A 16,082-nucleotide genomic window follows, 5' to 3' on the forward strand; every position below is an offset into this window, starting at 1 on the left:
TGGGAGGAAACATTAGAGGTTGCATAAAATAAGCATATTCTCTCTGGGCTCTTGTGTTCCACCCCAAGAGCATCACGGTGAGGATCATGCTTAATAGTAATAATAATTCCATGCTCAATGCTGCAGACCATGGCTCCTGTAACAATCAGTGACCTTGAAAGAGCAGTTAGGCCCTGAAGCCTATTGCCTGGAGTCCCATCCAGCTTTGCAGGCAGCTATCTCTAGAGCTGTGAGTCAGCAGCTACCCGCACCATGCCTCCCATTCCCCCAGTTCTAGGCTTGCTGTGGGGTTGATGTTTAGCAACATCAAACATTTCTCCTGCTGCTGCTGCATTCTCCACTTCCTTCCCCAAACTGCCACATGCTCGACGCCCACCAAACATGCATATGAATCACTTGGAGGTACTGACATGTCTAGAGAATCATTGATTAGGTAAATGCTAAATTTCTAGACAAATCCTGATTCTCACAGGGTTCTTGCGGACTTCAGGGAAAGTTCTACAAGGGAGTTGGAAACACTGGATACAGTGCAAAAATGCAGGGCTTACATGCCACTGGCTATTGCTAGAGAGCTGTCTAGGGAAGACTGTTGCCATGACATCTTTAACCAGAAAGCATCATCACCATCCTGTTGCTCTAAGTAGACAGACTTTGGACATAAAGAGGAAAACTTCCTGTTCTTCACACGTTCCCCTCCCATTCCACTTTCTCAGTCCCATTCAGTGGATATTTCCGTGCCTACTGAGTAGATGCTGTGAGCTAACACAGCCTGCTGCTCTACCTGCACAGAAGATAACTTGTCAAATGGAGCCCAGCCTTAATTCCGGGACCAGGGGAAGAAACAGTGAAGGAAGACTGCAATGTGATTAACAAAAACTAGTACCTGATTTGCCAATGGGCAGCTCTAATCACAGCTTTGTGGCATCTAAAAGAATCTGCAGACTATCTTCTAGCCTTGGTGATTGGTGAGTGAGAAAGGCACTCCCTACTGGGGCCCTTTTCCAGCCACGATTTGTGTTGAAGATGGTGACCAACTATCTGTCCTTCTGACCTGCCCAAGACCAGGGTGCCACTCTAGAAACAAGACTATAGAAAAACTGATTTCTCCAGGTCCAATCCAGTCCCCGATGATGAGATCACATCAAAACCTTCTCTCTGGAGAAAGGCGTTCCCCAGTTACCTACTTAGAGTTTAATTTCAGTCAGAGGTAGACCATACTAGGCAAATCCCGGTGGACCCCCGACCCTACCAGGACCTATCAGGAAGCTAGAGAAATTAGGGATGTCGCTGGCATCTCCTGTTGGCCATATGGCGCCACCACCCAGCTCCTACAACAAAATCCCAGTGAACTAGGCTAATTGTCAATCGGCCTCATCCCCTTCCCATGCCAATCCCAAAGAGCATTTCCTGAGTGAGCTCCAACACACGGATTTTTGTCCTGATGGGAGAAACGGTATGAATCTCTGCCACCCTCAGGAAGTTTACAAACAGGACGGGGGTCCATAGCTCTGATCCTGTGTCCATTCTTTGGCACCAGAGTTGCTGCCTGACAGGCTGACTGGTCCCCCTTCAGTAATTCCTCTTCCACATTCCTCCCCATTAAGGTTGCTATCTATGTTCCGTCCAAACAAAATTATATTGGTTTCAAAATGATGCAGGGAGAGGCACAGGTGTTATTATTCTGCTTATCCGCAAAGTGAGGACAAACCACTAATTTGATGTTTGTTCTTTACAAAAGAGGAAGCAGCCATCAATCGATTCCTTCCTCCGTGGGTTGGCTGGTTATTAAAATGAAAGAAAACCTGCCAGAAAACCAAACCCCTGCCCTTTACCTCTCCCTAGTAAGACTATCTCATTGAGGTTCTAAGAAAATTAAAGTGGCATGAACGTGTCCTGGACGGCACGTACATTGGCAGAATCTAGTTCAGCAGCCATTAAGTTAAAAGTATTGTAACCAGGAAATAAATGCAAAGGTAAAAAACACAAGAAGAGTGGCACCTCCCAGTGCTTTGGGAGGCTGAGGTAGGAAGAATGCTTGAGGCTAGGAGTTCAAGACCAGCCTGGGCAACAGAGTGAGCCCTTCTCTCTAGAAAAGATAAAATAATTAGCTGGTGTGGTGACACACAACAGTGGTCCTAGCTTCTTGGGAGGCTGAGTTGGGAGGATCACTTAAGCCCAGGAGTTTGAGGCTGCAGTGAGCTAGAATCATACCACTGCACTCCAATCTTGGAGACAGAGCAAGACCCTGTCTCTTAAAAGAAGAAAATGCAAGAAGGGCATGAGAAAACAGAACTCCAAGTTTGCGATGAGCCGAGCTTGAGGAGCACAGGGAGATTCCTGGAAAGGTGAGAACGAGGGGAGGCCATATTTTCAACAATGGGAGTAAGGGGAAGAACACACAAGCTCAGAAGAGCTATTGGAGGGCGGCGGAGGGAGAAAGAAGAAACAGATTACATTAAGTATAAATTAAGAATAATTTTCATGTCCCTACTCTGAGAAGCAAATTCATCCAAGTCTGAGCCAAAGAGAATGAATCAGAATTCTAAGGTTTCTGAGTTTGTCTTCTGAGAAAAATTCAGAGACTATTGTGTACATTTGTGTATATTACCTTTAAGGACATTAACTGACACTTCGAGAGAACAGAAATGTAAATCTGTTAATAGGATAACGAAACTGGTCTCTGTCCTGTGAGCTGATTGACAGAAGTTTAGAAACGCTGCTAAACTTGTCTTTCAGCCCTGATAGGAGAGAAAGCTCAGCCCATGTCACCCCTATCAAGTGAGTGGAGTGGTACAAAAGGAACGACCAGCTTGGGTTTAAAAGCTATAACTCCAGGGAAAGATAAGAAATAGGCTTTGAGATTTTCTTATTGCTAAATGTACAGTTATTAGCCTGGGCGTGGAGACCCCTTAGAAATCATGAAAATGAGCCATTATGTTGAGCTCCTCTAACTGTATCCTTATGAAGCCATGATATTTATATTTCCATTAATAGTTACATGAATCTCAATTTACATTTTGAAAGTTGTCAAAGAACATGAAACAAAGCAGCCAGGACTGGCACATTTTTTGAAAGTTTTAGAATCTTTCTGTTGTTTACACCAGTGGGTAAAGAAATTTCATCTTTTAACTATAAAAGACACATGACATCTGATGAATTAGCCATGGTTTTAAACAATTACCTTATTACGCTGTCAAAACACAGTCCTTTCAACTACTCACAGCTCTGTTTTATTTTGTACTGTGGGGTTTACCTGCACCTCCCACTCAGTTTCTTCCCTTGGGAAACCCTGACGCAGCATCTCATATTTTGCCTGAGTATAAGACGATCTGGAAGTATAAGACGATTCCCGACTTCTGCTGAGGGCCCAAGGGCAGCCTGTCTGAGGCCTGAAACCACAGGACATCCATTAAGGAGAGCTGTTAAAATACCTCGGCTTTAGAGATGGCCAAACACTCTCAGTGAAAGGTGGATGAATGCTGACCTTTGGGGGCATCTGTAAAGCACATGAGGAGGTCAGAACTGAGGATGAAAAAGCTACAAAATAGCATCCCCTACAACTTCCCAATCGCAGAAGAAATAAGACTAAACAGTTTCCCAAAGCTGTCCCATCAGAAGAGAACAAGCCACTTCAAAGGACTGATTTTAAATAATAATTTGTAAAACTAACAAAAGTATAGAAATCAAAGACAAAAGGCTTTTTGGATTTTAGGTGCTCCCTCTAATCTAGACAAACTATTCAAGATCACGGTCAAATGCAAGCCTAACTTTGACTTAATTTCATCACCATTTCTCCATTGCTTCTGCCTGCACCAACCAGGGCAACTCATGTAGAAACAGGATGCCTCATGAAGCTTCCTGCTGAATTCTATGTAAAGGACAGTGGAAAAATGACACTCGTCACTGTTAAACCGACAGCAGGACTTTTAGGTAGGACCGTTCTATATGGGCTGTAACACCAAAGCACTGTGGACTCAAGAGTATAAAATAAGGAGAGTGATATGGAGTTGCGAACGGTGGAATCAGTGACACTAACGTACACAGCACCTCCTTACTCCTACCTGCCTCAACCATGATTCTAGGAAAATTCGGCACATTCTGTGGTTTACATAGGAGACAAAATTGGTGAATGTGTAAACATGTATAGTAAGCAACTCTCCCCAAAATGAGAAGATTTCGATCTTTAGCTACATTAAGGGATGCATCTCTTGGTCCCCCTCCCCACTACACCTTCCAAAAAAATGCCAGATGTCTAAGGTCAGGACTTACTAATGAAAGGAGGCAGAAACTGACAGGCTAGAATAAAATCCTTTGCAAAAAAATGACAACGGTGATCTCGTAGGATGCTGCAATACTTTTCAGTTTTTCCTGGTCTTGCACTTCAAGGGCAAAAAATAAAATGTGTGTCCTACTTTCATAAATCACGACTTCATATGTTTTGTAACGAAAAAGGTAGTCGTGTGTCTGAATCTAGAAAGTGAGTGAATTGTGTCCTCTAGTGGCTGAATATTATACTGGAACAGTAGCTTTGCTGTCATAACCTTAGGCAATTGGTTCCCTCCTGAATTTTTTCGTTCTTACAAATAGGAGGATTGCTGAGTTTTGGAGCAAGGCATTAGGAACGTGGGGATTGTGTTCCTGATTTATTATCGAGACCAAGTTGCAACTAGCACCAGAAATTCAATTTGTCTTTGTCTCCATTCCTTGGCTAATTCAAATGACTAGATTTTGCCTGGGCTGCCACTGCCCTTCCTAAGTAAATGGTTTGTTTATAAAAGCTTCTGTTCCATAAGCAACTGCTTGCTAAGCCTAGTAAAACCAAGGACTGGGCTTCCGGATCATCTTATACTTAGGACAGAGTTTTTTGTTTTTGTTTTTGTTTTTTGAAAGAGTCTCACTCTGTTGCCCAGGCTGGAGGGCAGTGGCATGATCACGGCTCACTGTAGCCTCGACCTTCCTGGCTCAAGCGATCCTCCTGCCTCAGCCTCACAAGTAACTGGGACTGCAGGTGTGGACCCCCACCCCTGGCTAATTTTTTTGTTGTTGTTGTAGAGACAGGGTCTCGCTATGTTGCCTAGGCTGGTCTTGAACTCCTGGGCTCAATGGATCCTCCCGCCTCGGCATCCCAAAGTGCTGGGATTGCAGGTGTGAGCCGCTGTGCCCGGTATGGAGCATTGGACAACTCCATATAGTAGAGGAACTCATTAAGGGTTGGTGGAAGCTTCCCTTCCATGAGAAGGAGGGGGAAGCTTTGATTTTGAACAAAAGAGAGTGTCAGACCACCAGTGCCCCATCCCAGACCACCTGAATGGGAGTCTTCAGGGTGGGGCTGGACATTTACTCTGATGCACAACCACCCTTCCTTCACCTAGCACTGAGAAGATCCACTCTGAATACAGAGCTAACTGGGCTTAAACTGGGAACCTATTTCCTTGGATGAAATAAAGTCCCTTTCAAGGATACTCCCCATGTCCTACCCCCCTTCCTAACCACTTTGTTTGGAGTTATTTCTGGTTCATTTCTTTCCTTAGAAGTTCTAGTCACTAAATCATAACTCGCAGACATTCCTTCTGGTCAGGTCCTGCATGCATGCTATGCCATTCCTTTTCCCCCGCAGAAGAGAAGGTGGGTAGCACTCCTTAAGACTCCACTGCGATATGGGAGCACACCCCCGTTAGGCCAGATCAGACTTCTGGTCTGAGAACATTCAGCTGAATAGGAGGAGTCCTGAAAACAGCTAATTATCCATCAGAGAAATCATGTTCCAACTGATATGCTTGTTCTCAGCAAGCACAGTCCTCCACAGCAAGTCTGATAATTGGATAAACAAGACCTCAGAGGCTCTCGGGGGCTGAAGTGAGAGATGAAAACGTACTTTATGTGGCTCTCTTTACTGTAATCACCAGTTAAAGGGACGGCAGGGAGCTTAACAGCTCATTACAACCTCATTGCCTGTGATCTCCGCACATATCCCTCTGGCGGCCGCAGGATAGGATGCCCTTGAAGACCTTGCTGGGCCTTGGCCTCAGCCCATGCTGTTTTCATTCTGCCCCCACCAGAAAGCAGCTGGTGTCTCTAGTACCAGCTGTTGGGTCACATGGAAAATAAGCCAGGAGTTGGTGCAAATGTGTCCTAGGCAAACCACTAGCATTTTCTTAATCTGGACACAGAGCAAGGAATGCCAAGGTTGGATTTGGATAATCCTTTTCATCAGCTCAGTTTTTCCAGCTGTTCTGCTCTGCTTTCAGAATTGCTGTCCTTCTGCCTGTGATTTCTCAGAGTGTCCTGCCTGGCTCTGTTTCAGAGGACCCTGCTCTAGCTCCATGCCTCCAACCCACAGAGGCTGCACATGGCACTGCAGAGGGCCCAGGCCGCTGGTTTGGGAGCCCCTGGTCATTCCTGGGATGAGCACTTCTGGCTCTAGAAGTTGGTCTCTATCGTTAGAGCAAGCATTTACTTTGTGAATGCCCAACCCTCACGGACCCACGGGGATACTTCTGGGAGCACTACACAGTTCTACCAGAAGCCATCTACAGCTGTTCCTTAAAGAAACTTGAATAAGGGAGAGACACGGGGCAGCACGCACACATTACCGCAATTACTTTTGCACCAACCTAATACACTAGAATGCAACTCGAATGGTGCCCCGCACAGGACACCCGAAGGGGCAGGGCAAAGAAAAGAGGCAGTGAAGAGGTGGGAGGAAGGTGAGGCTGGGGACTGGAAGGCAATGCCAGCCTATCCCAAGCCAACTTTACCTGAGGCACTATGGCAGCTGCTCCTTTAAGAGAGGTAAAGATAACTGGAGTTCAACTCACGTAATACTCAGCTGAAACCCTCATCAATACCAAAATCCTAAAATGTGGGACTCTGGTTGCCACTGGCACTCAAGGCCATGCTATTAGAACCAGGTAATGGTTCCCTCCACCCAGGGGGGCTCTGCAGTTTATGTTAAGGACACATTAATTTGAAATCCCAAACCCGGCTTTCTCAGTGTAAGCATTTATTGTTTGGCCCGACAGAGGTATTATCTACAAGCTCCAGGTAGATCAACTTTTTATAAGTCAAGCCATATTTCAAATTCATGAGGTGAATCCTCTATAAACGAAGAAATATTCCTGAATTTATCTGCCCCACAAATCTTCATTTTCAGTTATTTCATTTCCTTAAGGGATACAGCTATGACCAGGATTACTGATTGGCATGGAAATAGCAACATCAACAGTGATTTACCTGACAGACTCTTGGAATGAGAAGAAATCTGGATTTCTTCAATTAAGAAATAGGAACTGCTGTCCCTGCCAAGATAATACCTTTTTTTTGAGACAGAGTTTTTTTGCTCTGTTGCCCAGGCTGCAGTGCAATGGCAGGATCTCAGCTCACTGCAACCTCTGCCTCCTGGGTTCAAGCGATTCTCCCGCCTCAGCCTCCTGAGTAGCTGGGATTACAGGCACCCACCACCACGCCCAGTTACTTTTTGTATTTTTAGTAGAGACAAGGGGTCACCGTGTTGGCCAGGCTGGTCTCGAACTCTTGACCTCACTCAGGTGATTCACCTGCCTTGACCTCCGAAAGTGCTAGGATTATAGGTGTGAGCCACCACACCCGGCCCAAAATGATAATACTCTTGGGAGTGATAAGACTAATCCATACCTGTTATCAATACCATAGCAAATGAGTTTAGAGATCGTTGCTTGAAAAGAGACTTTTATTTTGGGGGCCAGTATAGAAAAGCCACAAGGTCCAGGTTTTTTGAGATATGGGGAGATGGCAAGGAACAAAAAGAGAGGAAAATGGACAGAAATGAAAAGGTGAGGTCACCCAAGGCAAACTTAGTCAGCTTGCCAATTTTACCTGGGGTTCAGACCTCACTCAATTCTTTCCATTTCCATGTCGTGGATGGGGGGAGGTGCAGGAAAGGGGACACTCATCTGGGACTGGGTAACTGTCAAGCCCAATCTAATCAAAACCACTCTACAGCACACAAGGACTGGAGAAGAAAACTAAAAATTTAGAACAAGAGATTTAGACAAGATGCTTCCTAAATTCTGTGAAATTTTCATGAAGTAAGATTCCGAACCAAGTTCATTATCTCTCTCTTTCCTTAAATAGACTATAAAATATGGTGGCCTGAGAGCCACAGAGAAGAACTGTGAGCCAAGAGAAGGGGCCACAACCAAACTGGAGAGAAATCTCTTCTGTCATTCCCCAAGACCTGGTTTCTAACAGGGTGGCCTTGGCATTTCTAACGGGGTGTCCTTGGCACTTCTCCAGTGCCCAGTACAGCTCAAGAAGATTAACTCTATATTTGTGGGTCTGTTTCTCATGATGACAAGTCGGGTCCACTGTAATCCGTCCAGACTTGTCCTCCTTTGCCCTCCTACATTTCTGGATGGTTCGGTGCACTAATGCACTCTAAGTCCTACTGTGATGTAATTAAGGGATAATGTTTGCAGGAAGGAGTAGAGAACATTGTAAATGCCACCTGTGGGTGATTAAATGCTGAGGGGAAGTTGAATAACTACAGAATTCATTGGATGCAAGTCTCTTCCAATGCCACAAGCATTTTTTCCCGATTATAGGATAAAGTTTCTAAAAAGATACAAAGCATCCATAAGCAAACATTTTCATGCCTTCATCTTCCTCTAAGGAATAGAGAATCGAAACTACTGCATGCTGAGAATGCTTATCTCCTCTAGGAGGGAGACGTGGGGACTAAGTTTAGATGTAAGGAATGAGGATTGAAAATGCAGAGCTGCTCCAGGAAGGATTAAATGGGGAAATAAGTGTGTACCTCCTGAATACGGTAAAGAGTGTGTACCTCCTGAATACTGTAAAGAGTGCGTACCTCCTGAATACTGTAAAGAGTGCGTACCTCCTGAATACTGTAAAGAGTGCGTACCTCCTGAATACTGTAAAGAGTGCGTACCTCCTGAATACTGTAAAGAGTGGGTACCTCCTGAATACTGTAAAGAGTGGGTACCTCCTGAATACTGTAAAGAGTGCGTACCTCCTGAATACTGTAAAGAGTGCGTACCTCCTGAATACTGTAAAGAGTGCGTACCTCCTGAATACTGTAAAGAGTGCGTACCTCCTGAATACTGTAAAGAGTGCGTACCTCCTGAATACTGTAAAGAGTGCGTACCTCCTGAATACTGTAAAGAGTGCGTACCTCCTGAATACTGTAAAGAGTGCGTACCTCCTGAATACTGTAAAGAGTGCGTACCTCCTGAATACTGTAAAGAGTGGGTACCTCCTGAATACTGTAAAGAGTGCGTACCTCCTGAATACTGTAAAGAGTGCGTACCTCCTGAATACTGTAAAGAGTGCGTACCTCCTGAATACTGTAAAGAGTGCGTACCTCCTGAATACTGTAAAGAGTGCGTACCTCCTGAATACTGTAAAGAGTGCGTACCTCCTGAATACTGTAAAGAGTGCGTACCTCCTGAATACTGTAAAGAGTGCGTACCTCCTGAATACTGTAAAGAGTGCGTACCTCCTGAATACTGTAAAGAGTGGGTACCTCCTGAATACTGTAAAGAGTGGGTACCTCCTGAATACTGTAAAGAGTGCGTACCTCCTGAATACTGTAAAGAGTGCGTACCTCCTGAATACTGTAAAGAGTGCGTACCTCCTGAATACTGTAAAGAGTGCGTACCTCCTGAATACTGTAAAGAGTGCGTACCTCCTGAATACTGTAAAGAGTGCGTACCTCCTGAATACTGTAAAGAGTGCGTACCTCCGGAATACTGTAAAGAGTGTGTACCTCCGGAATACTGTAAAGAGTGTGTACCTCCTGAGTACTGTAAAGAGTGTGTACCTCCGGAGTACTGTAAAGAGTGTGTACCTCCGGAGTACTGTAAAGAGTGTGTACCTCCTGAATACTGTAAAGAGTGTGTACCTCCCGAATACTGTAAAGAGTGTGTACCTCCCGAATACTGTAAAGAGTGTGTACCTCCCGAATACTGTAAAGAGTGTGTACCTCCCGAATACTGTAAAGAGTGTGTACCTCCCGAATACTGTAAAGAGTGTGTACCTCCCGAATACTGTAAAGAGTGTGTACCTCCCGAATACTGTAAAGAGTGTGTACCTCCCGAATACTGTAAAGAGTGTGTACCTCCTGAATACTGTAAAGAGTGTGTACCTCCTGAATACTGTATAGAAGAACTCTCTATTCCTAACCGTGTGAATAGCTGTTTGTATTTCTCAGACAGCGACAGAATATCAGGCATTAGATTCTCATAAGGAGCGCACAACCTAGATGCCTCATATATGCAGTTCGCAATAGGATTCATGCTCCCATGAGAATCTAATGTCACTGCTGATCTGACAGGAGGAGGAGCCCAGGTGGTAATGCAAGCAATGGGGAGTGGCTGTAAATGAAGCTTCACTCACCCGCTGCTCACCTCCTGCCGTGCAGCCTGGTTCCTAACAGGCCAAGGACCGGTAATGGTCTATGGCCCGGGGGTTGGGGACCCCTGACCTCGAGTGTGAAGTCATTTGCGTACATTTTAAATGAATATGAAGATAATGCCATTGAGTGTTCACAGATATGTGTGTAAGTGTGTGTAAAAGGAGAAAAAATAGGACATACATAATTTCATGATGATAAAAGTCTAGGAGGTGAGGTAAAAGTCTGTGACTGGAGACTGGGGATAAAAGAAGACTTCAACTGAATCGACTGTATTTCTTTTATATAAAAACACAGAAAACAACAATGTCATTTCTGGATGGCGCGGAAGAGATGATTTTTATAGACGGCATCCTTTTCTGCATTAAAGGAAACAGTCTCAAAATAAAGAAGTGCATGAGCATTAATGCCTTTGGCAGATGTGTGTGGACAAGCACTCCTTCCAGACCCCATGGAATAGGTCAGGTGCCACCATAAGTGATTCAGAAACCAAGGCAGCCCAACCTGTTAGGCGTTTAGTGTCTAGCTCCATCCTCTCCAATACAGTAGACACAGTTACTTGACTTTAAATTAAAATTAATTAAAATCAATTTTTCAGTTTCTCCATTGCACTGGCGACATTTCAAATGCTGAACAGCTACATGTGATTAGTGGCTATTGTACTGGTGGCACACATACAGAACTTTCTGTTATTGCTGTAAATTCTATTGGAAAGAGCTAATCTTTAGCTGAAAACCTGTCCTTCTGACAACTAGCACATTTTGGTCACATTGCTCTTTTTCTAATATGTCCCTCTGCACAGAGGAGAACAAAGGTAATGGCTAGCAGATTTTTTTTTTAATCTCTGGAAAACATATGTCCACTATAATCCTAAACTACAATTACATCTGAAGTAACCCTTTCTTGTTAAAGAGAATTAGGTAAACTATGTTTAGAAAGAGATTTGGCAATCACCTACGGTTACGTAAATATCACATTTCATTTCCCTGAAACTTAGGAAGTAGGAAGACAGGTTGAAGGATGAGAAAACGTTATTCAAATAAAACTCAGAATGTGAGCTCAATGGTTTTCCAAGAACCTGCTTTTCTTTTTTTCTTTTTTTTTGAGACAGAGTCTGGTTCTGTCTCCCAGGCTGGAGTGCAGTGGTGCAATCTTGGCTCACTGCAACCTCTGCCTCCTGGGTTCAAGCGATTCTCCTGCCTCAGCCTGCCAAGTTGCTGGGATTACAGGCATGCACCAACATGCCCAGCTAAATTTTGTATATGCTGTAGAGACAGGGTTTTGCCATGTTGCCCAGGCTGGTCTCAAACTCCTGAGCTCAAGCAATCCTCCTGCCTCGGCCTCCCAAAGTTCTGGGATTATGGTGTGAGCCACCACGCCCAGCCCCAGCCTGTGTTTCTTACCTGTACACAGTGTGAGGGACATATACTTCTCGTGTTGGAAATTCCAAAATCTCTTTGTGCGGGCGTGTCCGGTTTTCAGGAAAGGGTTTCACGGGCAGCATTTCAGGAGTCAGACAGCAATTGATGATCTCTGGAGCTGTAGAAATCTCCAGTCTGAGCAAGCCTAAAGAGAGAAAATAGGAATGTTCTAGTAAAGAAACTGTTATGTTATGAGGGAATCAAGAAAGATTGTTGCACTGTGTTTCTTCCATGAAAATAAGAACAAACTATAGTACTATAAAAAAGTTTTGGAGCTAATTTCCTACAGCTCGAGAAAAGTGTGTCATGATAACTTTCGAAATTTAGCCTCTATAAAATAAAATATAAAGCAAGAAATTGTAAAATGAGAAGGAATGGATTAGAGGATTTTTAAAGTTCTTTCCTGAATTACCACAGTATAATTTTACATTGTTAAGTAACTTCCCTGCATTGCTAGCAGTAAAAATTGGGAGTTTTAAAACTGTCTTCCAGCCGGATGTGGTGGCCCACGCCTGTAATCTCAGCACTCTGGGAGGCCGAGGCAGGTGGATCACGAGGTCAAGAGATCGAGACCATCCTGGCCAACATGGTGAAACCCTGTCTCTACTAAAAATACAAAAAATAAGCTGGGCGTGGTGGCAGGCACCTGTAGTCCCAGCTACTCAGGAGGCTAAGGCAGGAGAATCACTTGAACCTGGAAGGCAGAGGTTGCAGTGAGCTGAGATTGTACCACTGCACTCCAGCCTGGTGACAGAGCAAGACTCCATCTCAAAAAAACAAAAACAAACACAAACTGGCTTCCCTGGACCTGAGGATGCTACAGAAGTACCTCCAGGGCTGCCGAGTGAGGATAAGGAAGATGCCTTTGCCTTCTACCAAAGCATCTGACATTTACTTTTTTAATACTAAGTATAATATTTTATTTGATTAAAGGGGCTCCTCTGTTTAAACAATTATCTCATTATCTGAGAAACCAGATCTAAAGCACAAAGTTTGTTTACTAAATCAATCCTTTAAGAAAATTAAAAAAACATTAATAGGTTTGCCAAAAACGTAAAACAATTCAGATTCTTAACCCCTAACACAAAATCTCACATTTCACTTGGCAAACATGATTTTATAAATTCTGGCATTAGACAAAGACTGTGTCTAAGGAGAAGCAGTTTTGGCATAGCTGAAGAGGATAAAGATAAGTCATTCACACCTGGAATTGACTTGACTCGTCTCTGTAAGGATGATGATCTTTTGTAGTCAGCTAAAAACTTGAATAAGTCTTCATCACTAAGGCGATCTCCTTCCTGCCAAGAGAAAAGTCAGAGTTAATGGAGATGCACCTTTGACTCTTGGGTTGGGGACAAACGATTTCTGGGAAGATTTTTACCTTTAAGTTTTATTCTCACAAGTCTTTCATAGAAATTAGGATTATAGACAGCTCCGAAATCACTGAGCTCCACTTCTTGTTAAATCCTTCTCGATCACTGTGACTCACTGTGCCTCGGCCTCTTATCAGTCCTTCTGGGGATGGGGCATCTGCTGTATTCTAAGGAAGCCTGTCTGACCACTAGAAAACCAGGCCGGAAGCTTCCCCCTATAACTCTCACCCTCTGATGCCAGTATTACCCCCCTGGAACAATACAGGATACGTTTACTTTCTTCTTCAAATGTTCGAAGGTGGAGAAAGCATCTTTCCATCTCATTTTCTTCACATTTGTCTCGAACACGGTTAAGCATAAATGCTGTCCACCCCCACATATGCCCAAGATGGGTCAGGAGCACACATGCATGATCTCCAATCCTTACAACAACCCAGTAAGGTAAGTGGGTAGATACGTCTTATCCCCAATGAGACCATCCAGACTTAGTTAAGTACCTTGTCGTCCAAGGTCATAAGACTGGGGAGGGTACATGTATGCTGAATAGAAACCTTTTCAGACCCTTACTATTTCTATTATGTGGCACGGTGCACAGGCCCCCTCAGCATCCCTTTTGCATTTCAGTTTGTTAATGTAACCCCTTTAAATGCTCCACGAAGACTGCGTAGCTATGGAAAACTTTCCAAAACAGAGTCAGACCAAGCGAGTTTATTTTAAGTGTGGCAAAATAGAACTAACATAAAATTACCATATTACTTCTTTTTTTTTTTTTCTTCTTTTCTGAGATGGAGCCTCACTCTGTCACCCAGGCTGGAGTGCAGTGGTGCAATCTCGGCTCACTGCAACCTCCACCTCCCAGGTTCAAACAATTCTCCAGCCTCAGCCTCCCAAGTAGCTGGGATTACAGGTGTGCACCACCACACCCGGCTAACTTTTGTATTTTTAGTAGAGACGGGGTTTCACCATGTTGGCCAGGCTGGTCTCGAACTCCTGACCTCACGTAATCCACCTGCCTCGGCCTCCCAGTGCTGGGATTACAGGCATGAGCCACTGCGCCTGGCCCATCTTACCTGTTTCTAAGTGCACAATTCAGTAGTGTTAAGCACATTCTCTTTGTTGTGCAACCAACCTCCAGAATGCTTTTGTCTTGCAAAAAGAATCTGAAACTCTGTACCCTTTAACCAGCGACTCCCCATCCCCTCTATCCCCAGACCCTGGCAACCATCATTCTACTTTCTGTCTCTATACCTTTGACAAGTCTAGGAAGTTTTTTATTTTTTTAAATAGTCTTGATGTTTACTGAGCTAAGAAAGAGTACCATCTGGAATGGTCACCCTCTCTGAGCAAGCAGGGAGCCCTGGAAACTTGCACATCAAGCAGTAGTGAAAGTGCAAACTTGCACATGAATAGCCAGGCCAAGAAACCCTGAGATCCACCGGGAAGGAGATGTCCCAGCCAGACTGTTGTCATAGCTTAATGAATGGATTGGCCAAGATAGTTCAAATAGGATAGTTTGTATCACAAGGAACAAAACCTAACCCTTCTCTCAGTTAAAATAGCTAACATTCACTGAGCACTTACCGTATTCCAGGCACTCTAAGAAGAGCTTGACAGGTCTCATGTCACCTGACCTTCCTGCTAGCCACATGAAGTTAAGTACTATTGTTCCCGTTTTCTGGCTAATGAAATTGAGGCTTTGTGAATGCTGTGGTTTGAATGTCCCCTTCAAAACTCATGGTGAAGCTTGGTCCCCATGGTGGCAGTGTTGGGAAGTAGAGCCTTTAAGACGTGATTGAATCATGAGGACTCTGCCCTCATGACTGGATTAATCCATTCACAGATTAATGGATTAATCTGCATCATGGGAGGGGAACTAGTGGCTTTATAAGAAGAGGAACAGAGACCTGAGCTAGCATGCTCAGCTGCTCACCGTGCTCCACCTCAGGACTCTACAGAGAGGCCCCGCCAGCAAGAAAGCCCTCACCAAGGGTGGGCCCTCAACTTTGGATTTTTCAGCCTTCAAAACTGAAAGAAACAAATCCCTTTTCTTTTTAAATTACCCAGTTTCAGATACTCTATGATAAGCAGCAGAAAATGAACTAAGACAGTGAGCTTAACTAATTTGCTCTCTTAATCACTACATATCCTCCTCCTGTGGGTTCCAGTGCCATCCCCATACCATGCCAGTATGGGGGAAAATCCAGACACACCATAATGTGAAGAGATACCTGCTTGAAAAAGCTGCTAACGCTCAGAGTGGAGGTTTTGAAGTTGGATCCAACCCCATTTTCCTCCAAGGAGAGGGCTCTTTCAGAAAGCCTTCTAGATTGGGCCAGTGTCCTCCGTTCACCCACTGAGCTTCTCCCTTTAAGAAAAACAATCGTCACTCCAAAGTATGCCTTTCTGTTCAAACACACAGCAGTTATTAACTTCACAATATGTATGATTAAAGTCACTCATCAGGAACACTGAATATGGCCATCCTTGTTTTGAATGAAAATGTCCTTCCACTGGCCCCTGCCTTTCTTAGTCCTCCTGTTGGTGTCCTTAATCCTCCTCCGACCAGAGGAGAGAGGCCAGGAGCAGCCATGGGCCCCTCCCACATGGAAATTAGGGTAGACCAAATGCCACCCGGCAAGAGTCCAGAGCTATAGCCAGAACAGGGTCTCCTGATAAGCTTTATTTAGTCAGCACAGTGTTTGCTTTTCTTTTATTTCTATATTTGCATTCCACTGGGAGAGGCATGTACTCAAATGCCCTGAAGGCATTTGGGATTGTGACCCAAACATGCTGGGGTCAGCCTGTGTACACTCTCAATCCCAGCATTCCTCTGCTCTCATTATGTGGACCAGGCAGCAAGACTGAGTTTCTGCCTTG

At 44.4% G+C, this 16,082-nt stretch overlaps 1 protein-coding gene across 1 annotated transcript in view; it reads right to left on the reverse strand.

The window, feature by feature from the left end:
- Positions 1–16,082, reverse strand: part of DOCK8 (dedicator of cytokinesis 8) — a 249,536-nt gene that overhangs the window by 113,170 nt on the left and 120,284 nt on the right. Inside the window, exons 12-14 of the mRNA XM_008963393.4 lie at positions 15,434–15,570; positions 13,037–13,130; positions 11,815–11,977 (exon numbers count right to left, since the gene is read on the reverse strand). Of these exons, the coding sequence (XP_008961641.3) occupies positions 11,815–11,977; positions 13,037–13,130; positions 15,434–15,570 (394 nt within the window). The remainder of the gene's footprint in view (positions 1–11,814; positions 11,978–13,036; positions 13,131–15,433; positions 15,571–16,082) is intronic.

The sequence above is a fragment of the Pan paniscus genome, chromosome 11 (assembly GCF_029289425.2).
Source record: "Pan paniscus chromosome 11, NHGRI_mPanPan1-v2.0_pri, whole genome shotgun sequence".
Lineage (NCBI taxonomy): Eukaryota > Metazoa > Chordata > Mammalia > Primates > Hominidae > Pan > Pan paniscus.